The sequence below is a fragment of the Hemiscyllium ocellatum genome, chromosome 3, assembly GCF_020745735.1.
Source record: "Hemiscyllium ocellatum isolate sHemOce1 chromosome 3, sHemOce1.pat.X.cur, whole genome shotgun sequence".
NCBI lineage: Eukaryota > Metazoa > Chordata > Chondrichthyes > Orectolobiformes > Hemiscylliidae > Hemiscyllium > Hemiscyllium ocellatum.
The window spans coordinates 100,858,851-100,882,713 of NC_083403.1; the positions used below are offsets into that span (position 1 = coordinate 100,858,851).

General features: G+C 41.7%; 1 protein-coding gene across 12 annotated transcripts in view; it reads left to right on the top strand.

Annotated features, from left to right (window-relative positions):
• Positions 1-23,863, top strand: part of dst (dystonin) — a 624,072-nt gene that overhangs the window by 334,863 nt on the left and 265,346 nt on the right. For 11 of the 12 annotated variants that reach the window (XM_060852081.1, XM_060852129.1, XM_060852093.1 and 8 more), the window contains 2 exons: positions 333-421; positions 1,295-1,430. In XM_060852081.1, the coding sequence (XP_060708064.1) occupies positions 333-421; positions 1,295-1,430 (225 nt within the window). Of the gene's footprint in view, positions 1-332; positions 422-1,294; positions 1,431-6,982; positions 9,793-11,779; positions 11,930-19,370; positions 19,578-20,267; positions 20,418-23,863 lie in introns of those variants that run through there. The other variant, XM_060852179.1, reaches the window with a different exon arrangement.

The window sequence follows — 23,863 nt, forward strand, 5'->3', positions numbered from 1 at the left end:
TCTCATCCAGTGTGTCTGATGTATATCTTAACTCCATCTAGTCTTCTGATTCCATAACCAGTAGATAGATATTTGTTTGTCAAGTGTATTTATCACAGATTTTAAATGTTTGATTGACCCCAGACTCAACAGATTCTTAAAGTGTAGGAAGCGTTGCAGATTTCCACACCCCTTTCTGTGTAGAAATGGTTCCTCACATCAGCTTTAACCTGTCAGTACATAATGGATGAATGTCTTTGAGGGAAATATGTGAGCTTTAGGACATCTCAGAATAAAACAGAAACTTTCTTTAAGATATGATTGACCTCATTGTTATTCGTTACTTGTTCCAGGTGCTTTGTGTGGAATTATCAAACAAGAAAGATGAGATTGCTGAAGCTATCCACACGACGCAGATATTCTTGGCCAAGCACAGTGACAAGTTAGTTTGTTCTTTCTATTTGGTATTGTTCAAGAGTAGATAGAAATACAAAATGAGTGTAAATGAACATGTGAAAAGGAGAAAATGGGACACATCTCTATCGCCTTCCCCACTGTTTCCAACCCTTTACCTTGTGTTCTGGGCACCCTCACAAATCTGTTCCACTCAATGCTCCTTCCCCTCTATTAACATCATAAAAACCAATGTTTTCCAACCCTTTTGCATTCGAAAGAAGAGTCATTTTGGGCTCAAAACATTAACTCTGTTTTTCCCCCGCATTTTCTGTTTCAATTAAGACAGATGCTAACTACAACAGATGCCTGATTTTTGCCCTTCTTGTGAGCTTTTATTCTCAGCCCATTTTGGGCAGAAAGTCCTTATTAATAGGATCGCTGTATACAATTCCATTACAATAGTTCCTGCTAGTTTTCAGTAACGTTGTCTGAGGGTTTCTTTCTGGAGGCAAGTGACTGTATAGTTGGTGCTGAAATATATTCTATGAGGTACATTATAACTAAAGTTCTTCGCCTAATGTTCTGACACGTTCTCTGTTGTCTCGGTAACTAGAAACCAGCCAAGGGATAGCTATCTGCTTCTTCACTTCCTTACTGAGAAAACTCTGCTAGTGCGCTTTCTTGTGCAAGTACTGACTTCCTTTAAATCTGGTGGCCATTTGCCCCAATCGATTAGCCCATACCTCTGAGACCGTGGCCATAAGGAACTTAGATTGTGATGGATCATTTTGGTTTAAATCCTCCAAATAGCAAGTTCATGTTAATTTGGTCTTGTGGTGATTTATGTCTCTGAAGAGTTTTTATTTCACTGGATTGTTTTTGCTGGTAGCTCATTTCTACACTTCTTTTTAAAATGTAGGATATCGGAAGAAGATAAACAGCAAACTGAGAAACAGCTTGAGTCTCTTCAGGAAGCTTATGATAAGTTGTGTGAGGAGTCTTCTGATGGCCTCCAGCAAATGCAAAGTACACTAGCTGAAGAGGCAGTGGAGAAGGTAATGATCAACTCTGGGTTCGGGAAATGTTTAAAGTTGTATTTCTGCAGCAGAGCAGAATTTGAGTACGGGGTACTTTGTCATTAACCATCCAAAAATCCTGAATTTAATTCAGTTGGATTGTTCATGAAGGTGGCATCAATCAAAATAAGCTAATGCTTTCAAACTTTTGACAAACTTTTTTTAAAAGAAATAATGCAACTGTGATATCCTCAGAGATGGATTTCCTTTGTTGAATGAGAAAAGGAGGAGTTTTATTTAGCTTTGTAAAGAACTCCACTACTGTATGCTGTAAACATGCATAGCATGGTTATCACGATGTTGAATACCTAATTCTTTCCTTTTTCTGTAAACAGAAGCATGGTGCTTAAGCTCTATAAGTACACAACGAGTCATGTTACAGACTAAAAATAACGCTCTTTTGCTTCCTGTTGTGACTAACCCTTTAAAATACATGGATGATACTTTTGCATTAAAGGATATGCATGCAGGACATTTTATAAAAAAAAATTACTTCTGTCGGCATCAGTACTGGGCCTCACTTTTGCTGTCGCATCGCTAATATTCACCTCCCTGGTAAGTACACATTATTGTATCATCGTATCACCATAATTGAAGTGTGTTTTGCATGGACGGGTTCTGAAGAGCTTGGAGGTAATGATTATTTGGTGCTTGTATTTAATTATGTTTGGTGCCAACTTTATTCCCTCTTGTAAATATTCTTCTTTCCCCTTTTGATTTTCAGGACTATGAAACCATTGCAGGTGTTCTTGATCTGGCGACTGGGATGGTTTATCCGATATTCTCTGCAATATGCCATGGCCTTATAGATTACGACACAGGGGTGATTTTGCTGGAAGCTCAGGCCATTGTGTCAGGTCTAATTCTTCCAGAAACAAGGCAATGCCTTGGTATAGAAGAAGCCTTGAGATGTCAATTGATAGATGGAAAGATCTTCAACCAACTGGAAGAGTTGAGTAATTCAGCCAAAATTATTTCAAGTGGCACCCATCCTGTTGTTGGTGTTTATGACAGCAACATTATCTCAGAAATATCGGTCATTAAAGTCCTTGAGGCATGGTTTGCCACTGGAGGACTCAGGGTTCCAGCCACGGGTGAAAGATTTAATCTTGAGGAAGCTTTTCAGAGAGAACTCATCACTGCTCAGCTGTACTTCAAATTGCAAGAGAGGCAGAAGATGTGCAAGGAGCTGATTGATCCAAATACAGCTGAGAAGGTATCATTAATGGAATTAATGCAAAGAGTCACAGTAGATAAAGAAACTGGATTAAGACTACTTCGTGTAAATCAAAGAGAGTGGGGCACAATCAACTTGAAATCTGGGAGACAGATCAGTGTTCTACGGGCAGTCCATGAAGGCCTCATAGACCGTGAAGTGATGATCAGGCTTCTTGGTGCTCAGCTGTTCGCTGGTGGGCTTATTCACCCTCAGACAGGAGCTCAGCTAACAGTAGATGAAGCTTTGGAATGCGGTCTCATTGATCATGATACAGCTTCAGGCCTCCTCACCCACCAAATTCAAACAGGAGGCGTTATCGACACAGCTACTGGCAGGCGGTTAACCATGGATGAAGCTGTGCAATGCAATTTAATATCATCAAGCAGTGCACTTTTGGTCCTGGAATCACAGCGGGTATTTATGGGTCTCATTTGGCCTGATTCTGGGGAGATATTTTCTGTCGACACTTCTTTGCAACAGGGAGTGGTAACAAATGAATTAGCCCACAAAATCTTGAATAACAGGCAAAAAATTGCAGCCCTTTATATCCCTGAGAACTCGTCAGTGCTCACACCTGAAGAGGCAAGCAGCCTAGGGATAGTAGACACAAATGAAGCACATGTTCTAAGCACAGTAATATTGCCTGACTTGATGCCTGGCACCAAACACTTTCAATCTTCCCATGACGACATCATGAACTGGGGATCAAATTCTGAAGTCAAAACATGTGCTACTAATGACCTTACCGGTGTTAAAGAAAGAGGCGGCGATGAGAAATCAACTCTACAGCAGATGGAAATTCAGAAGAAATTTGTATCTTATTTGATGATGCACAGCTATATGGATGCAGGCTCAGGAAGGAGGCTACTCTTGGTTAATAGTGACTTAAATGAAAAGATTAAAATGGTGATGGAAGCAAGTGGTACACATATTCCATTAGAAAATCAGCAAGAGTACCTTCATATTCAAGATGACAGTGTTCTTGAGAATCTGTTGGAAGCTGTAAAAACATCAGAAGGTATCAGCTCCCTTCAGAACCATCTTCATTCTGAAAGGTTGGATTCAGGTGATAGCATGGAAAAACAGCGTGTTGATGCACCAAATGAACATTGTAGGAATATTAATAATGAAGCATTATGTTGGATGCCTGGTGTGCGACAGTTTCCAACAAGTGAACTCAAAGAGTATGCATATTCACAGACGATAGAGAGTCCAAGAAATTGTGTGACTGACATCAAAGAGAGCAAAGCAATTCAGGCAATTGAAGCGTTAGATAATTTTGAAGGTTGTCCTGAAGTGCCATCTCTTCCTGAAAGTGAGCATCCAAACCTTAATGAAAGTGTTCAATTGGCCAGCCAAACCAACCATGCTAATTCTTTTGAAAATGATTTAGGAAACCATTTGAGAAAAAGTGAAGAGGTTCCAAAAGATGATCAGGTTACTCAAGTGGTAGTTTCATTGTTGCAAACTGCAGATTCATTCCAAGAGGAGGAAGTTGCCCAGACTGTGTCTTCAACAGAACACTTGCCAGCTGAAATCAGCTCGAGGATTCCAAAAGGGCAGTCATCTCCATCTTATGAACACAATAAGTTCACTCTATGTCCATTGGACACGGATCTCCAAAGAGACTTTGGCGATGCTCTAAATAAAATGCTGGGCCTTGATACATCATCTGATATGCAGAATGGTGATAAAATTAACAATGGTACTCATGGATTTGGAGACGCATTAGTGAGCAACGCAGAGCATGCGAACAAAACTTCAAATAGTGTGACTACTCAGCAGTACTTGGAAGCTTCAGAAATGGTAGCATCTAATGATGCAGGCAGAAGACAAAGTATTGCTGAGCTCTCAATGGAATATCAAAACAGCATGGCAGATACATCTGCAAACTTTGTTCCTTTGGAATCACAGCTGCCAATTGGCAAAGATGGATTTATTTCTGATCAATTAGAAACTGAAGCAGAAACAAGCGAAGACCTCGTATGTGGGAAGAACAAAATAAGGACAATTGAAATGTTAGAAGATATCGCGGACGTACATGAAATGATAGATTTTATTGGTACTTCTGATGAAGAAAGATTAAGTGAAAATGCAAAGACTAATGTCATAATGAAAATGAAGGATGAAGAACAATTGATTACAGATGACAAGAATTCTGTTGTTGCTAATAAAGATAAACTGGAAGATAGTAATCTTGAAAACCAGGCCAGCTTTCATACGTTGATGGAAACACATGCAGATTTCCCAATGGAGACAGTGTTTGATGTAATGAGTTCATCAGTGGAAGAGTGTCTCTCAGTATCCAATGAAATCTTGGAACTGAGCCCTGCAGACATTGGAAGTAAAGGTGCACACTCTGTGAATGACACTAAGGGCTATAAGGAATCAGAGCAGAAAGTAATAAAGATCATCGAAACATTGGATGACTTGGCAGACTTAGATAAAATGGAGATTGCTGAAGAATCTGTTGTGAGAGATAGTTTGTTAGAGGATGAAAGTCCAAATTCCAATGAAGAAGGTAACAATGACAAAGTGTTAGGGAATGGATTGAGTGGGCCCACATATATGGTTGAAGATGGTGCCATTTACCAAGATGCTTCAGTAGGTGATGTGGTTGAAAATGGGAGGACCAAATTCATTACAAGTGTGGAAGGATTGGACGATATCGCAGACAGCCAGGAAATGCCATGGTTTGTTGAAGAGCTTACAGGAATGGAAGGGACTCAAATGTTTAGTCCTTCTGGAGTTGAAAATATCAAGGATGTATTTGAATGTTCCACGGAAATGGTAAGCGGTGAAGTTAATTTTCTAAATAATGCAACATTTAATTCAAATACCAGTGAACAAGATCAGCACAAACAAGTGAATGTTAAGGCTGTGCAGGAAGCAATGAAGAACTGTGGAATATCTGAGCAAAGTACATCAGTGGGTAATCTAATAATAACGGATAAAGTGAAAAGTGACTGCAGTCTGGATATAAGATGTCCATTGCAAGAGAGTCCACGTGATGGTATGGTGACACTGGAGAATGCTGAAGGCATCTGCAGAGGTAATGGGAGAAATTTGTACATCTTGGAAGAAGAGGATGAAGAAAACGATGCAGACAAGATTTCTTCAGAGGCAGTTGGGAGTAGGAAATGGGACAGATCAACTTTGATGAAACATTACAAATCAGAACTTGAAACAGGTGGAATATTTGACGCTGTTACTGGTAAAAACTACAGTCTTGAGGCTGCTTTGGCACATGGACTTTTGGATGAGGAGATGGCTGTGGATGTTTTGGTTTCACAGTTCCAAGGTGGAGGAATTTGTTTTGAGGAGAGTGGTGAAAATTTAACTCTTAGTGATGCAGTGGCGAAGGGTCTTTTACCAAGTGATGTTGCTATCAAAGTGTTAGATAAGCTTGGATTGATTGGAGGATTCTATAACCCTGGTACAGGAGAAATAATGGAAGTGTCTGCTACAGCAGAGCAAGTCGTAAACAATGACCTCTTGACAAAAGTATTACTTTCAGAAAAAATGGTCTCTGGAATCATTGACCCAGAGACTAAGAAGCTGCACAATGTTCATGATGCATTAAGACTTGGTATTTTAAACTCGTGTACAGCTCTGCATTTGCTAGAAGCCCAAATTGTTTCTGGTGGCATCGTGGATCTCAAACAAGAAGACCAATTATCAGTGGCTGCAGCCTCAAAGCTCTGCCTGGTTGATGATGAAATTGCTGAACAGTTGATGAAAATAGAAAAGGCAAAAAATGGAGGGCAAGTCGACGAGATGACCAAACAAAGGGCACTAAATTACCAGTTTGAAATGTATGGCATATTGGATCCACAGACAAAACAACCTTTGTCTGTGATGGAAGCAGTTAACAACCACCTTGTGGAAAGGGATGATGTGCTCTCTGTTCTGCGTAAACAAGTCGTAGATGGTGGTATCATTCAACATAAATCAGGACTTCGCCTCTCTGTAGCTAATGCTTTGAGGCATGGTTTAATTAGTGAAGACCTAGCTGATGATCTGTTTGAATTAGAAACATCATGCCATACTTCAAACGCTGAGAAGAATTTGTGTTCTCAAGAAATCTCTCAGTGTTTACATTTTCCAGTGGCAATTGAAAAGAACCAGAAAATTAATGAAGACTTCATCGAACTCGAAAATGGAAAATCAGTGATTCAAGTAGAGTCTGGTGATGAAAAATTATTGAATAGTAATTTAAACAAAGAAATTAACCTTTACAAAAGCCAGGATAATTTTGGTGAAAGCCAAATTAGCATTATTCCTTACTCTGATTTGGTGAGAATAAGTAAAATAGATATAGTCACTGGGCGGAGATACATGGCAGTAAAACCTCATGAACGATTTTTGAATGTCGAAGATGTTGAACCAGTGTCAACATTACGAGTGGCAGATGTGGATCTGGCTAGCGCTCTCAAAGAGGACAAAGAGGATAAAACCTTGATATGTGCCAGAGAAGATGAAATCACTGATCAGGATGTTGGAGCAAAGAGTGAACTGAACTGTCAGATATACCCCTCACTTTCCGGCTCCTCTGTTCCGGAAAGTGTTCAAGATATTTCCCTCAATATTGAGTTTCAGGGGCAGACTGGACAAACTCCTGAGGAAAATTTGTCCAGAAAACTGGACTACATGCCATCCAAATCACCTTGTATTGAAGATTCACTGCAAGGTGACTTTTTCTCATACATTCGAGAATGCACATCAGATATTGAGCTGGAGACTGATACTTTAGAATCGGCTGGAAAAGAAAATCTTGTAACATGTGAAGAGGAACTTAATGAGGAATTTGGAAAATTGACTGCAAAGATGTTTATGGAAGAAAAATGTGTGGAAGAGATGGAGCCAAACAATTCACCAGCCAATATCATGGTTCAAGGTGTAATGAGTACCAAGGGAAATGGTGATTTGGAAGAAAGTTTTGAAGGAAGAAAGCCTGATATAATTCTCAGCCCAGATGATAAAGCACAATTAAATGGAATTTCCAGAAAAAGTAATCAAGTTGCACAAAGTTCTGGCTGTGAAGAAGGTGCAGAAGGATCTGAACAAACTGTAAACATTGGAATGGCTGTGGGGAATGTGCTGAAAGCTGTGTATATGAAATTCAATGATGCATTCAAAAGAAAACCAAGTGAAGATGAAGAAATCCCAAGTGATGTTCCAATGATAAATGAATGTGGGCAAAATAAAAAGGTGGTTGAAACTTTAAATGACCCTGCAGAACTTGTAAATGAAGTGAAAAAAATGGAGGAAAATGTGGCAAATCCTTCTGAAGCAGGAGGATATGAGGGTGAGATGTCAGACTATAGTGGTGAAAAATCATTGGGAGAATCTGAAAATCATTTATGTCAAGAAAGAATCAATGAAGAAATGAGAGATCAGAATTTTGAAGGTGGTCAGAAGCTTGAGATGTCATTGGACAAAACAACAAATAATTCATCATGGCTTGAGGATAAAAGCAATTTGGTTTTGGAAGAGGAAAGTCCTGTCCATTCAGAAAAAATGCTTGGTCTCACAACTGCTGAAAATGAGTCTTCAGAAAATACAGATGATCAAAGAACAGTCAGAATTAATGGTGGAACTGGTGATAGTAAAAAGGCGGACACCTTTGATTTGAAGGAACGCAGTGGAGAGATGGAAGGTGGCGCTGCAATGCTTAATGCTCAGGATGTGGCAAATTTATGTGGTGATACTTGGGCTGCTGTAAGTAAGTCAGAAATTCTCTTTGATTGTCTGAAACAAGAGCTTCTCAATGAAAAGTTTGGTGAATCATTTGGTTTGAAAGAAGAAAAGTCCTTAAAAATAACAGAGTCGATTGCTTGTTTGAAGCCAGTAATGATGAGTGCACACGTGCAGGAAGTGCTTTTTGCATTAATTGAAGAGAAAGATCCTTACAGTTTGAAAAACCAAGCCCTGGTCAGCAGCCTGATTGATGAGCTTTTCTGTGAATTAAAACATGAAATTCCAGATTTGACAGAAGACAGGCAAGTGAAAGAGACGCTATGTGAAAGATTTCTTGTGCTACTCAGCACTGCAGGAACTCCTCAAAGTATACTGCAGCAAACAGTCAAGGAGAAAAGGATTGACATGAATCAAGCGACTCAGGTGAAAGAAAATGACCAAAGTGTAGCTCCTCATGAGAATGGGAATCTTGGTTCTCCTATCAGATGGTCAGAATCACAAGAAGGCATAGAGAAGGTAGCCATTTATGACAGTGCATCAAAAGATGCCCACATTAATGATGATGATGGTACGATGAAGAGGATGATAGAAATAAAGCAAAATAGGCAGAAAGATGATCCACTAATGCAATCTGCTGATTTTTCTGATGAAGTGAAATTGTTTGAAGATGCTCAACCCAAAGTCATTTTGGAGGATGCATCTGATGACATTGGGATTAGCAACAATAAGGGTCTTGGGGAAGTGAAGGAAGTGTTGCAAGTCAGGCAAGATGGAAAATATGTAAGTGAGAATGGAAAGAAGAAAGTACTAGCTGATTCTCACCCAGATCTGGCAAACAATATTCGTGAGCATACCACTGAGCTAGCAGTGAATAATTCCTGCGTTAAAGTGAATGAAGAAGACAATGCGAAGGAAAAGACACAGGTGCAGGGTGGCCAAAATATAAATGAGGACAAAAATGAAAATTCGCCAATGCAGTCTCCTTACAGTGATCAAGAATTTCAGAAGAACGTTCAGGAGAGTGAAAATCTTGGCAATGCATCAAACAATGTGTGGACTGCAAATATAATTAATGAAAGAGATGTGCAATCTGGTGTATATGGTACAAATGAAAGAACAAGTGAAGATTCAGTTGCTACATCGTTTAGTAATCCTGTTGAAATAGAAACAGTAATAGAAAACATTCAGGAACCATTCACCTTTGAAGATGCATCATGGGTTAATGAGAATAAAGATGATGTGAAGGACATAGTTGAAACTGTTGCATGTGACCAAGATGTAAATGGAAAGAGCAGTATGGATTTAGTGATGCAGTCTTCCGATGTATCTTGTGAAATGAAACTATTGGAAGGCATTGAGGAAGAGACCAACATTAAACTTGAACAGCATGTAGACCACAAGACTATTGAGGAAGATGGACAGGTTAGTAATCCTTGTAATTTATCTTCATACAATTCAATTGTGAAAAATTATAAACGCACAAAACCAAGAATGAGTTGAATTACAGTGTTGTCTGTATCCTTACAAACATTCTCAGTCCTCATACATTAGAGCCAATATTGATTAGATAATAATGTGAGAAAATCTTAACGTGGTAGCTCATCCATATTAAACAATTTCTTGGTTTGATACAGTCAGCATTTGTATACCCTATTGTCAATTCAGTTCAGTAGTAATATTGATTCAGTTCCTTGTAGGTTTTATAGTTAAGAAGGTTTTTGCTAGATCCATTACTTCTTTTATGTATTCATGGGAAATAGGCATCATTGGCTGGGTCAGATATTTTGTTAATCTCAAGTTGTCCTTGAAAATGGGGTGGGATGAGCTGCTGACTTGAATTGCTATAGCTAGACCCACAATGCTGTTTCGATTCAGTGTTATTGAAGGAACATTGATGTACAATATTTCCAAATCAGGATGGTGAGTGGAGAGGAACTTGCAAGTGGTGTACTTTCCCTTGTACCTGCTGCCATTGTTCTTTGAGATGATAGTGGTCATGCATTTGGAAAATGTCAGTAAGATGTTAGTGAGGAGGATTTTGCAGGGTTAATAGGGCTTTTGCAATTGTTATTTCTGGTACCTAGATCACTGACAGTTCCATTTCTTGGAGACTTTCTAGTAATTGTTACAACTGAGTGGCTCGCTAGACTATTTCAGAGACCAGTAAAAGATGCTGCCTGGCCTGCTGTGCTTTGACCAGCAACACATTTGCAGCTATTTCAGAGGCCAGCTAAGAATCAACTACATTGCTGTGGATGTGGAGTCAGCTATAGGCCAGACCAATTAAGGAAGGCAGTTACCTTCCCTAAATGACATTAGTGAACCAGATGGGTTTTTCCAACAATTGAAAGTGGCTTCATGGTCATCGTTACTTTCATAATTCAAAATTTTCTTTTTATTAAATTCAAACTGCACCATCAGTTCCAAACCTGGGTGCCCAGAATGTTCCCCTGGTTTTCTGGTTTAGTTGTGTAGCAATAATACCATGAAGTCATCGCCTTCCCAAACTACTTTAGTGTAGTATTCCAAATTGTTGCTCCTGCTATTGAATGTGGGACTGTATCTGTTGAATCTCTTGTCTCTCATGTTCATTTTAAAGTTGAACAAACATTATTGGCAAAGTTTTGTTTCCTGAATGAAACATGGCAGGTGACTTTTACAATCAAATTTAGAACTCCCTGGTCATTTGGACAATATTTATCCTGCATCAGCATTTGTAAAACAGATTATCTGGTCTATATCAGATTACTGTTTATGGAAGCTTGCTGTGTACAAATGGATTGCCATGTTTCCTTCATTTTACAGGAGTGAGTACACTTCACTGAATCAAAGGTTACTGTCTGAAAAATACATAGGTAAATCCAGATGTCATAAAAGACGGTATAAAATAGATCATTCACTCTACAATGAATCAGTTATGAAAGTAGTAGTAGGACATTTAGAAAGTAATCCACAATCAAGCATGTTTTTGAGAAAGGGCATGAAAGAGTTACAATTCTTTGAAAAAAATCAGCTGTGATCTTGTCAAATGTTGGAGCAGGATGATGCTAATTTTTGATCCTGAGTTATTGTGATTCAACTCTGATATTCCTGACCTTTCCAGCATGAAAATGAAAAGCAAACATTTATTGAAATATCTTAATCTTATCACCTGGTGACTATTTTGGGCTTCGGACAAAGATTAGAAATTGTCAGTAGACTGTAGATTTCAAGATTTCCTGAGCTTTATTTTATGCATTTTATATCCATCATTGTTTTGTATCAAATGTTATTTATTATATTGTGTTGATTGACATATTCACTATGTTCACTTTGTTCAATTTAATATTTGTCTTGGAAATAATCTGTTCTTTCATAACATTACAAATCTTAGGCCAAAGCTGAAGTGTTAATTTGATTTTTGTTGCAGATATGTAACATTGCACAACAGTGTTTGGAGCATGCAGAGAACTTGCAAGCTGACTTGATGTTACTCCAAGATAGGAGAATCCAACTGGAGAGCCTGCAGCCAGTTGACACGGACCTGGAAATCCTTCAAGAGCAACTAGATTACCACAAAGTAAGTAATGTATTTCATATGGAACAAGCTCACTGTGCAATTAACATTTTTTCAAATTAAAAACCATGACTGGGAAAAGTTGTGATTGTTTTAAATATAACTTAAGTACTGTAGCAATGTATTGGACTGCCTTTCTCAAGATTGCCTTGGAGTAGATATAAAGAAGATTAACTGGAGTGGTACCAGACACTTTAGTTACTTGGCGGGATGAGAGATGTTGGAATTCTGGATGTATTTTTGCCCGCTGAGCTGGAAGGTTCATTTTCAGACATTTCATCACCATACTAGCTAACATCATCGGTGAGCCTCCGCTGAAACGCTAGTGTTATGTCCCGCTTTCCATTTATATTTTAGGTTTCCTTCAGTTGGTGATGTCATTTCCAGTGTCGGTGATGTCACTTGTTATTTTTCTCAGAGAGTGGTACATGGGTTCAAGTTGATGTGTTTGCTGATAAAGTTCCGGTTGGAATGCCATGCTTCCAGGAATTCTTATTCATGTCTCTGTTTGGTTTGTCCTAAGATGGATGTGTTGTCCCAGTCAAAGTGGTGTCCTTCCTCATCTAGATGTAAGGATACTAATGATAGTGGGTCATGTCCTTTTGTGGCTAGTTGATGTTCATGTATCCTGGTGGCTATTTTTTTGCCTGTTGTCCAATATAGTGTTTGTTATAGTTCTTGCAAGGTTTTTTGTAAATGACATTAGTTTTGCTTGTTGTCTGTACAGAGTTTTTTAAGTTCATTAGCTGCTGTTTTAGTGTGTTGGTGTGTTTGTGGGCTACCATGGTGCCAAGGGGTCTGAGTAGTCTGTCAGTCATTTCCGAGGTGTCTTTGATGTAAGGGAGAGTGGCTAAGGTTTCTGGACGTGTTGTGTCTGCTTGTTTGGTGAGATATTGGTCGGCTGTGTTCATTGGGTACCCCTTATTTTTGTGGCGATAGACCTGATCCCACAACCAGAGAACTGAATCACAGCCTTACTCAAAAAACTTCAGAAATCAGAGAATTAAACGAAGACCGACTGATCCAACACACCATGCTTCTAAGGATTACCAAAAATTTTCACAAAACCAGGAGTCCCCCTCAGACCCAGTCTCACTACCTGGAACACCAACGTACAGATTATTCAAGGAACTACACCAAAGACTAAAACACCTAGCAGAAGACTCATACCACTCTATTCACTCCACACAAAGAGTTCTGCACACCATAAAAGACACCAAGATAGAAGAGGATGAAATAATGGTCTCCTTTGACATAACAGCGCTGTTCACATCCATCAACATCAACCTGGCCAGAGAAATACTGATGACACTATTAAAAGAACCAAAGGCACATATACCAAACACCACCAACTTCATCAGCAAGTACAACATTGTCCAGCTAGTGGACCAATGCCTGACCACCCACTTTATTTTAAATAACAAAACCAATGGAACAGCCATGGGATCTCCGATATCAGGGTTCTTAGCAGATACAGTAATGCAGAGACTTGAACTAACAGCTCTGCTGACCATCCAACCCAAACTTTGAGTCCATTATGTGGATGACACCTTTGTCATCACTAAATGAACAAGATCATCAATAATATCCTTACTGGCATAAAATTCACTAAAGAGGAGGAAAATAACAACAAACTGTCATGCCTAGATGTCACAGTAGAGCAAACAGCCAATGGGGATCTTCAAACCAGTGTCTACAGGAAAACAACATATACAGACAAATACTGAAGTACAGAAGTGATCATACCAGCACCCATAAATGAAGCTGCATTAGAACATTACTTCAATGAGCCACGACACACTGCAGCACAGAGGAACTACGAAGAGTACAGGAAAATCACCTGTACAGTGTATTCAAAAAGAACGGGTACCCAATGAACACAGTCCACCAATTTCTCAGCAGTAAACCCAAACAAGCAGACAAAACATACCCAGAATCCTTAGTCACTCTCCCCTACATCAAAGACATCTCGGAAATGACTGCCAGACAACTCAGACCTCTTGGCATCATGGTAGCCCACAAACCCACCAACACTCTAAAACAGCAGCTAATGAACAGCCCTATACAGACAACTAGCAAAACGAACGTCATTTACAAACACTACATTGGACAAACAGGCAGAAAAATAGCCATCAGGATACATGAACATCAACTAGCCACAAAAAGACATGACCCACTATCATTAGTATCCTTACATACAGCTGAGGAAGTATGCCACTTTGACTGAGACAACACATCCATCCTAGGACAAGCCAAACAGCGACACACAAGAGGATTCCTGGAAGCATGGAATTCCAACCAGAACTGTATCAACAAACACATCAACTTGGACACCATCTACCACCCTCTGAGAAAAAGAACAGGAAGTGACATCACCACTACAGGAAATGACATCACCACCACAAGGAAACCTAAACACAAATAGAAAGCAGGACATAACAATGCTTCACCAGTGGCTCACTGGTGATGTAAACTAATATGGTGATGAAGCGTCTGAAAACAAACCTTCCAGCTCAGCAAGCAAACTTACATCCAAAACCACAACCTGAGCTACAAATCTTCTAAGAACCCGCTAAGATGGCAGAATTGGTTTTGTCAGGAACAGAAAGGATTTAGTAAAAGTGTTCAAAACAGTGAAGAGTTTTGATGGAGTACCTAGTAGATGGAGAGAAATATACCATAGGCAGGAAGTTTAATTACCAGAGACCACAAATTTAAGATGCGTGGCAAAACAAAAGGGAATGCAGTGAGTTATCATGATCTGGAATACACTGGCTGAAAAGGTGATGGTGAAAGCAGACTCAGTTCTAACTTTTAACAAGGGGCTGGGCATAGATCTAAGAAGAATAATAAGTAATGCTTTAAGGAGAGAGCAGGAGAATGGGACCATTGGATGTCATTTTTCAAGAGCTGATACTAGCCTACAGGATAAATGGGCTGCTTACATGCTGGAAGATATTATGGTGTGAGTTTAGTTCATTTGTGTGCAGATACAGGTAACCCTATGAAGCAGCTTTCAGTGTAACTAGGATTACATCATTTGTACATTCAGTGCATGCTTTAGAAATATGTCTTCATTTGAATTTGAATTGTATTCCTGAAAATTACAACTTAAAATGAAACAACTAAGCAAATCATGTTTACCTATTGAATTACACCCTGTCAAACCCTTCACATTGCTAAATTTCTTTATTGATAATTAAATAACTTATAAACTGAATTTAACAATAAAAATGCAAAAAACATAAAACTTTTACTTTACAGTATTTTTCGTTTGCTGCTACTCCTGCTTCCCAAACCTCCCGCTTGCCACAGCTTTTGCTCCCTAACCCTCCTGGCCACAATGGGCTATTCCTGTTGTTGCCCCTACACCAGTTTAGGGTCACTCTCACTACTTAATTCACCCTCTTGTTGCCAATCCTCCCAACCTGCAGCTTCAAATACTCCCACACTCTCCTGCTCACTGGTTATCATTCCTCAACTCACTGAGAGTTTCATCTGGTGCATGTGCTTCAACCACTCTTGCTGCCTCTGCTCACATCCAAAGGCCTTGCTCCCAGCCAGGTCTCAGGAAAGGGAAGCAACGATCAGGAGCATTTGCTTCTGGACCATTGGGATCTGTAATTCTGTAACTCCAGAGCTCCCAACTTCAGATCAATCTGGGTTTTGAAAGGGAACACAGATTCAGGAGAGGGCAATGATGAACGTGTCAGTGGGAGGTTTGGAAAAGCAAAGATCAGCAAGAGGATGAATCATGAAGCAGCAGAGGTTGCAAACTGGAGGGTGGGTTTGGGAGCAGGAGAGACTAAACACTGTGGTGAACAGGTCACACAGTTTGAGTTCATGCTAGTGGACAGTTACTTAAAAATCTTGCAATGTTATCCAAAAATACATGCCCCGTTTTTAAAGCAAAATAACATGAAACTGGCTAACATTAAATGGGGACTTACTGTAAATTATGCACAGCATTAATTCCACTTTTGAAATCATGTTGGATTGTTGTATCAAAACAATCATCTCTTAAACCAAGATGCAGAATGATCGAACATACCTTCAAAGTTCAGAAAATTTTATTGGATTGACTGCGTGAAAGTAATCCCACTCGTGAGGCTTTCCAAAATTCTGGGCCTTTGTTATTAATTGATCAATACTGAATCTGTTAGCAAATTCAGGAGCAATATCTTGATCCAGAGGATGATGAAAATGTGAAATGTGTTAGTAGTTAGTGTGTTTGGGCTGAAGAGGAGCTCCATATGAATATAATTGCTGGTATAAATCTGAAATTAAGCTATGCAGTCCATGTTGTTTTAAGAAGTCTAAAAATATTTGAGCATAAATTTACAGAGTACAAACTATCTACTTTTAAATATTTAGGGTCTTGTTTAGGTATTGTGAATAGTGAGGTTGCCACTCCCACAAGTGGCCCGATGTTCTGGCCAATATTGTCCATCAGTATGTTTTTGCTGTCCTCTTTCCCCTACCCACGCTGTCCGCAACTCTCACTCTAACTCTTATCCACTCTCTTCTCATTCTATGCCTTCCTCCTGCCTCCCTCTGTCCTCGTACTACTATCCCCACGCCCATTCTCCCTTTCTCCTCTCTTCGCACCAATCTCCTGGCACCCCGCTCTCAGCTTCCCCCTTGCCCTCTTCTCTCTCCGTCTCTCTCTCTCTATGCCCACACTTCTCCCTCTCCCATTCTCTTTCTCTCTGTTCCTCCATCCATCCTCCCTCTCTTCCTCCCTCCCTCTCTCTATGCCCATGCTTCTCTTCCCCCCCCCCACTCTCTCTTTCTCTTTCTCTCCCACCCTCTCTGCCTCTCACTCTTTTCCTGCTTCCAGACACCAACTCTCCTATGCCCCCTGTTGGAGGAGAGCTATCAAAAAGAAAGCTTGAGTCCTGCGTCTCATAGCACAAGTCGTCTTATTTATATAGATTACCTATAATGTGGAAATGGGTCATTTGGCCCAACAGGTCCTCTGAAGTGTATCCCACCCAGACCCACCCCATGTCCTCTCACCCTGTATTGCCCGAGGCTAATGTACTTAACTGACACCCCCCACCACACATGATGGGCAATTTAGCACAGCCAATCCATCTAACTTGTACGTCTTTGGACTGTGGGAGGAAACTGGAGATTGTGTTAATTCCACACAGACAGTCACCCAAGGCTAGAATTGAAAATGGGTCCCTGGTGCTGTGAGGAAGCATGCTAACCACTGAGCCACTGTGCAAATCGATCCTTATTCAAGCCCTTTGCCAATGCAGCGTGTGAGAGGATATGGAAACAGTTTCCACCAGACACTCTGCCTTTCTCAGCCAAGTACAGCATTTTGATGCATTCTAAAAAGTGCATGTAACATTGATGTCGTTGTTCGTTAGATCTCCCGTAATCTCCACGTCCAATCCAATAAACACGCGATCAACAGTGGACAGCTCCATGGAGAGCCCTAGGTCCTCCCGTGATCTCATAATGTTTACCAGACACCTCTGTCACCTATCTTTGGGATCTTACCAGGCACCTCATTCATTCACATTCCAATACTGACAATTATACTTCTTCCCAGATATTTGCCAGCTGCATCATGCTAATTCCCAATAAACACAATATTTGCTTATCACTAATGATTTTTTCGGATTCTATTAGGCAATTTATATTCCCTAATTTATGTAACCTAATTACATGAGATACAAAAGAATGCGAATTATTACCATTTGTTATAAAGTTTATAATTTACAAGTTTGGCATACTATAGAATTTGCCTTTTTCTTCTACATTTAACTAAATAGTAAACTTGGTGTCTGTGGTTAGTGCCCAGGTGTCTCTTAGCTAGATTTTTCAAGAATGCTCCTTATCAAAATGCTTATGTGCTTAGTGCTGCCTGTGATTAGAATGGTGCTGAAAATGCACTTCAGGTCAGGCAGCATCCGAGGAACAGGAAAATGAACGTTTCAGGCAGGAGTCCTTCATCAGGAATGAGTCTGGAAGCCTCGGGGGTGGAGAGACAAATGGGAGGGGGTGGGGCTGGGGAGAAGGTAGCTGTGAGTGCAATAGGTGGATGGAGGAAGGGGTAAAGGTGATAGGTTGGAGAGGAGGATGGAGTAGATAGATGGGAAGGAAAATTGACAGGTGGCACAGGTCATGAGGATGGTGCTGAGCTGGAAGTTTGGAACGGGGGTAAGATGAGGGGAAGGGAAATGAGGAAACTGGTGAAGTCCACATTGATGCCCTGGGGTTGAAGAGTTCCAAGGCAGAAGATGAGGTGTTCTTCCTCCAGGCATCGGGTGGTGAGGGAACGGCGGTGGAGAAGGCCCAGAACCTGCATGTCCTCAGCCCAGTGGGAGGAGGTGTTGAAATGTTCGGCCTTGGGGCCGTGGGGTTTATTGGTGCGGGTGTCATGAAGATGTTCCCTAAAGAGCTCTGTGGGAAGGTGTCTAGTCTCCCCAATGTAGAGGAAACTGCAGATGCAGTAAATTACATATATTGAAGTGCAGGTGAAACTTTGGATGTGGAAGGCTCCTTTGGGACCTTGGACAGAGGTGAGGGGGGAGATGGTGGGCGCAAGTTTTGAAATTCCTGTGATGGCAGGGAAAGGTGCCTTATGGGGAGAGTGGGTTGTTGGGGAGCATGGACCTGATCAGGTAGTCACTGAGGGAGAGGTCTTTGCAGAAAGCGGATAGGGGTGGGAGGGAAATATATCCCTGGTGGTGGAGTCTGTTTGTAGGTGGCAGAAATGTTGGGGGATGATGCAGTCTATGCGGAGGTTGGTGGGGTGGAAGCTGATGACCAGGGAGTTCTGTCCTTGTTGTGGTTGGAGGGGGGAGGTTTTGAGGGCGAAGGTGCGGGATGTGGATGAGATGCGTTGGAAGACATCAACCACGTGGGAGGGGAAATTACTGTCTTTAAAGAGAGAGGCCATCTATCATCCCTCAATTCAAAGCTATGTCCCCTCATGCTAACCATCATCATCCGAGGAAAAAGGCTCTCACTGTCCACCCTTTCTAATCCTCTGATCATCTTGTATGCCTCTATTAAGACACCTCTCAATCTCCTTCTCTCTAACAAAAACAGCCTCAAGTCCCTCAGCCTTTCTTCATGAGACCTTCCCTCCATACCAGGGAAGGGGATATCTCCTCTGCACCCTGTCTAATGCTATCACATCCATCGTTGTCTGTATCCCCCTCACACTGACTCTCTTACTGTCCCTCTCTCTGTCTTTGTCCCATATTCTCTCCTCTTTGCGCTAACACATCTCTCTGACTCTCTGCATCTGGATGCCTTCTCTCTGTCCCAGGAATGTCTTTATTTCTTTATCCCATTAAAGCCAGCTGATTTTAGATGTACCTGTCAAATGATGTTTTGTTAAGACCCTTATGTCATACTGTAAATGAGTAAATTCTCGTGGTCTGTCATGTGGAATTGTTCATGTAAACCTGTTTTCCAGTTAGTAAAGTGTGAGCTGGAGGAGTCAGTAACACGCGATCTGAAAGCTGCCGAGAAATTTCTGGATAGTGTTCACCTGGATCCTGATGAACCATTACTGAAGAATTTGGAAACTGACTGTAAAGATTTACAAACGTCTCTCCGGGACATGATTGATGTGTGTGTGAGCAGGGTCGAGGCCCTGTCAAGTGCCATTGAAATAGAACAGGTCTGTTGTATTGCCTTTCCAAATATTTTACAAATGATCCTCCTCTATTACGTCAAAATGAATACTTCGAGTTTAGACTTTCTGTGTTACTTTCAAAATTATAAGGTGCACTTTATTATTGTTGGGCTGTCTCCTGACTCACATTTTGTGGGGTCCTCTGTAAATCTGTATACACACACCCCAAAATTGTTGGAGGTAGATTTTTGTAAGGTAAAGCTACCAAGGAAAAAAAAGTGGTAAAGCAAAATGGTGTCAGTGCTGTTAAGGTTCAAGTCAGTCCAACTTTAATGAATGGTGATGAAAACTCAAGACTAAAGGGCCTTTTTTGGATGTTCCAGTAACTTGTCCAGGAATGCCTGTTTTGTATTCAGAGTTCGATGTCCTGCATTATAAACAGTAACTGGTGGAATTCCACTTGTGTCCTGTGACTGTGGGTCTGTTGCTGATCATATTGTCTGCTGAGATCAATCACTTGCCAATAAAACACTAGCCTCCAACTGTTTCTACTCAAAATAACCAGAGCATTCTAGGAGCCGCAGTTTTGAAAATTACGTTAATGCAAACGGTTAATGGGTTTGTTTTGAGTTTAGATGCCATATGTGATTAATGATTTTAACAATGGCTCCATCTGGGCCATACCGTCCTCTGGTTTTAATACAAACTGATTGACATTTCTATTCTGCTTTTCAGTCTAAGATCAAGGCAATGCATCAGGAGCTCCTTACCACACTGGATCATCTGTCCACTCACATACAAGAAAATGCAACTGCCTTAGATACTCTGTTCCCAGACATGTCCAGTGATTTGGAAACTGTTGAAAGATGTATACAGCAACACAAGGCAAGTGTTGCAGGCAAATTCTGTAACTCTAGAAAATGGTTATACTTACACTAGAGCTAATGAGAATTAAGTTTTTAAAATGTTGATTTTGCAGGAGTGAATTATGTTGGTAACATTTTGGATTTACACAGTATTTTTAACATGAATATGCTACAAGTTCTTTCACTGTAATTTGATCAGAGAAAAGGGCACAAAGAGCTAGCATACTAGTTCAGTAGAGAAGACAAATGGAATGTTGGTCTTTATTTCAAAGGGAAGGGATTTTAAACACAGAGAAATCTTGTTAAAACCGTACAAGTTACTAGTCAGACATAGCTTAATGACTGTGTACAGTTTTGAGCCTCCTTTCTAAAGAAAAGTAAACAGGCGTTGGAGGCAGCCCAGAGAAGATTTACTCAACTGATCCTGGGTATTTAGGGTCTGCCTTATGAGGAGAGGTTGAGTAGATTGGAATTCTACTTATTGGAGTTTAGGAGAATGAGAGGAAACCATATTGAAGCATATACAATTCTTAGGGGACTTTACAGGGCAGTTGCAGAAAGGCTGTTTCCCCTTGTGAGTCTAAGCTGAAAATGTGTTGCTGGTTAAAGCGCAGCAGGTCAGGCAGCATCCAAGGAACAGGAAATTTGACGTTTCGGGCACAAGCCCTTCATCAGGAATGAGGAAAGTGCGTCCAGCAGGCTAAGATAAAAGGTAGGGAGGAAGGACTTGGGGGAGGGGCGATGGAGATGTGATAGGTGGAAGGAAGTCAAGGTGAGGGTGATAGGCCGGAGTGGGGTGGGAGCGGAGAGGTCAGGAAGAAAATTGCAGGTTAGGAGGGCGGTGCTGAGTTCGAGGGAATCGACTGAGACAAGGTGGGGGGAGGGGAAATGAGGAAACTGGAGAAATCTGAGTTCATCCCTTGTGGTTGGAGGGTTCCCAGGTGGAAGATGAGGCGCTCTTCCTCCAACTGTCGTGTTGTTATGTTCTGGCGATGGAGGAGTCCAAGGACCTGCATGTCCTTGGTGGAATGGAAGGGAGAGTTAAAGTGTTGAGTCACGGGGTGGTTGGGTTGGTTGGTCCGGGCGTCCCAGAGGTGTTCCCTGAAGCGGTCCGCAAGTAGGCGGCCCATCTCCCCAATGTAGAGGAGGCCACATCGGCTGCAGCGGATGCAATAGATGATGTGTGTGGAGGTGCAGGTGAACTTGTGGCGGATATGGAAGGATCCCTTGGGGCCTTGGAGAGAGGTAAGGGAGGAGGTGTGGGCGCAAGTTTTGCATTTCCTGCGGTTGCAGGGGAAGGTGCCGGGAGTGGAGGTTGGGTTGGTGGGGGGTGTGGACCTGACGAGGGAGTCACGAAGGGAGTGTTCTTTGCGGAACGCTGATAGGGGAGGGGAGGGAAATATATCCCTGGTGGTGGGGTCCGTTTGGAGGTGGCGGAAATGACGGCGAATGATACACTGTATACGGAGGTTGGTGGGGTGGTAGGTGAGAACCAGTGGGGTTCTGTCCTTGTGGCAGTTGGAGGGGCGGGGCTCAAGGGCGGAGGAGCGGGAAGTGGAGGAGATCCGGTGGAGGGCATCGTCGATCACGTTTGGGGGAAATCTGCGGTCTTTGAAGAAGGAGGCCATCTGGGCTGTACGGTATTGGAACTGGTCCTCTGGGAGCAGATGCGGCGGAGACGAAGGAATTGGGAATATGGGATGGCGTTTTTACAGGGGGCAGGGTGGGAGGAGGTGTAGTCCAGGTAGCTGTCTAAGACCAGAGGTCCTAAGCTCAGAGTAAGGAGGCACCCATTTAAGACTGAGGTGAGGAGAAATTTCTTCTCTGAGGATAGTGAATCTGTCAGATTTCTTACTTCAGCGGGCTAAAGGAGCTGAGTCAGTAAGTATAAATAAGGCTGGCATGGATTTTCAATCAAAGTCGAGAGTGTGTTGCTGGAAAAGCACAGCAGGTCAGGCAGTATTTAAGGAATAGGAGGATCGACATTTCAGGCCAGAACCCTTCATCAGGAATTCTTCTGTTCCTCGGATGCTGCCTGACCTGCTGTGCTTTTCCAGCAACACACTCTTGACTCTGATCTCCAGCATCTCTCTCCTGGATTTTTAATCAGCAAGGGAATCAGGGATCATGGAGGTAAAGCAAAAAAAAAAGTAGTGTTAGGATTATTAGGCCAGCCATGATTACTTTGAACGGTAGACCATACTTAATGGGCTGAATGACCTGCTTCTGTTCCTCTGTCTTATGGTCTTAGAAGTAAATAATGGTCAGGACAACAAAAAGATTTCAATGACTCTTTGTTAACCTTTGCCATGTACCTGCACCTGATAGCATCAGCGATTCAGCATAATATCTCACTTGAAAGATTGCAGTTGCGGAAATGCAGCACTCCCTCGGTACTGCACTGAAGTGTCAGCAGAACTCATAGTCACCAGTTTTTGGAGCTAGACTTGAACCCCCAACCTCTGAGTCTTTGGGGAGGAGTAGTACCCACTGACCCACAACTGACTGTCATAACTCCCTTGATTGGAGTCTGATTACATTAATTTCAGTGACCTGAGATTGTGCATCCTATCAACACTTTCAGTGCGATATACTTAAGCATAATCTAGAGCAAATTTCAAATTAACCAAGCTATCTTTCTGAAAATAAAACCTTGATCTGGAAGCCTACCAACTTGTATTAGCAACCCAACACCCTCTATTTGTCATGCTGTAGGCATAGAGACGAAAAAGCTGCAGATGCTGGAATTCAAGGTAGACACGCAAGAAGGTGGAAGAACTCAGCAAGCCAGGCAGCATCAGGGATGGAGAAGTTGATGTTTCGGGTGTAACCCTTCTTCAGGACTGGGGGTGGGTGGAAGTGAGCTGCAGAACAAGGGGGTGGCAGGAGCAATGTGGTAAAACCGGGATTGGTGAAGACAAGCAGAGGATTAGACCTGGTTAGTCAATGGGCGGAACAAATCTGGTAGGTGGCAGGGAGGAGCGAAAGGGAAGGGGAGGGGCTGAGAAGGGAGTCAGGGAAAGAAGGGAGGTTCTTTGAAATTGGAGAACTGAATGTTGAGTTCTCCAGGCTGTAGGCTGCCCAGGCAGCAGATGAGGTATTCTTCCTCCAATTTGCAGTTTGGTTCATTGTGGCAATGGAGGAGGCCAAAGATAGTCATGTTAGAAAGGGAGTGAGGAGGGGAATTAAAGCGGGCAGTGACTGGGAGGACTAGTCGACCCCTATGGACCCGGCTGAGATGCTCGGCGAACCGTTCCCTAAGTTTACTAAGTTCCTTAAGAAGACCGCATCAGGAGCACCGGATGCAATCAAGTAGGTTGAAAGAGAGACAAGTGAACCTCTGTATCACCTGGAAGGACTGTTGGGGCCCTGGATGGAGGTGAGGGGAGTGGTATGCTGGCAGGTTCAGCCAAGAGACTGGTGCCAGGCATGTTGGACATTAACTGTAGAAGAAAATGCCAAATT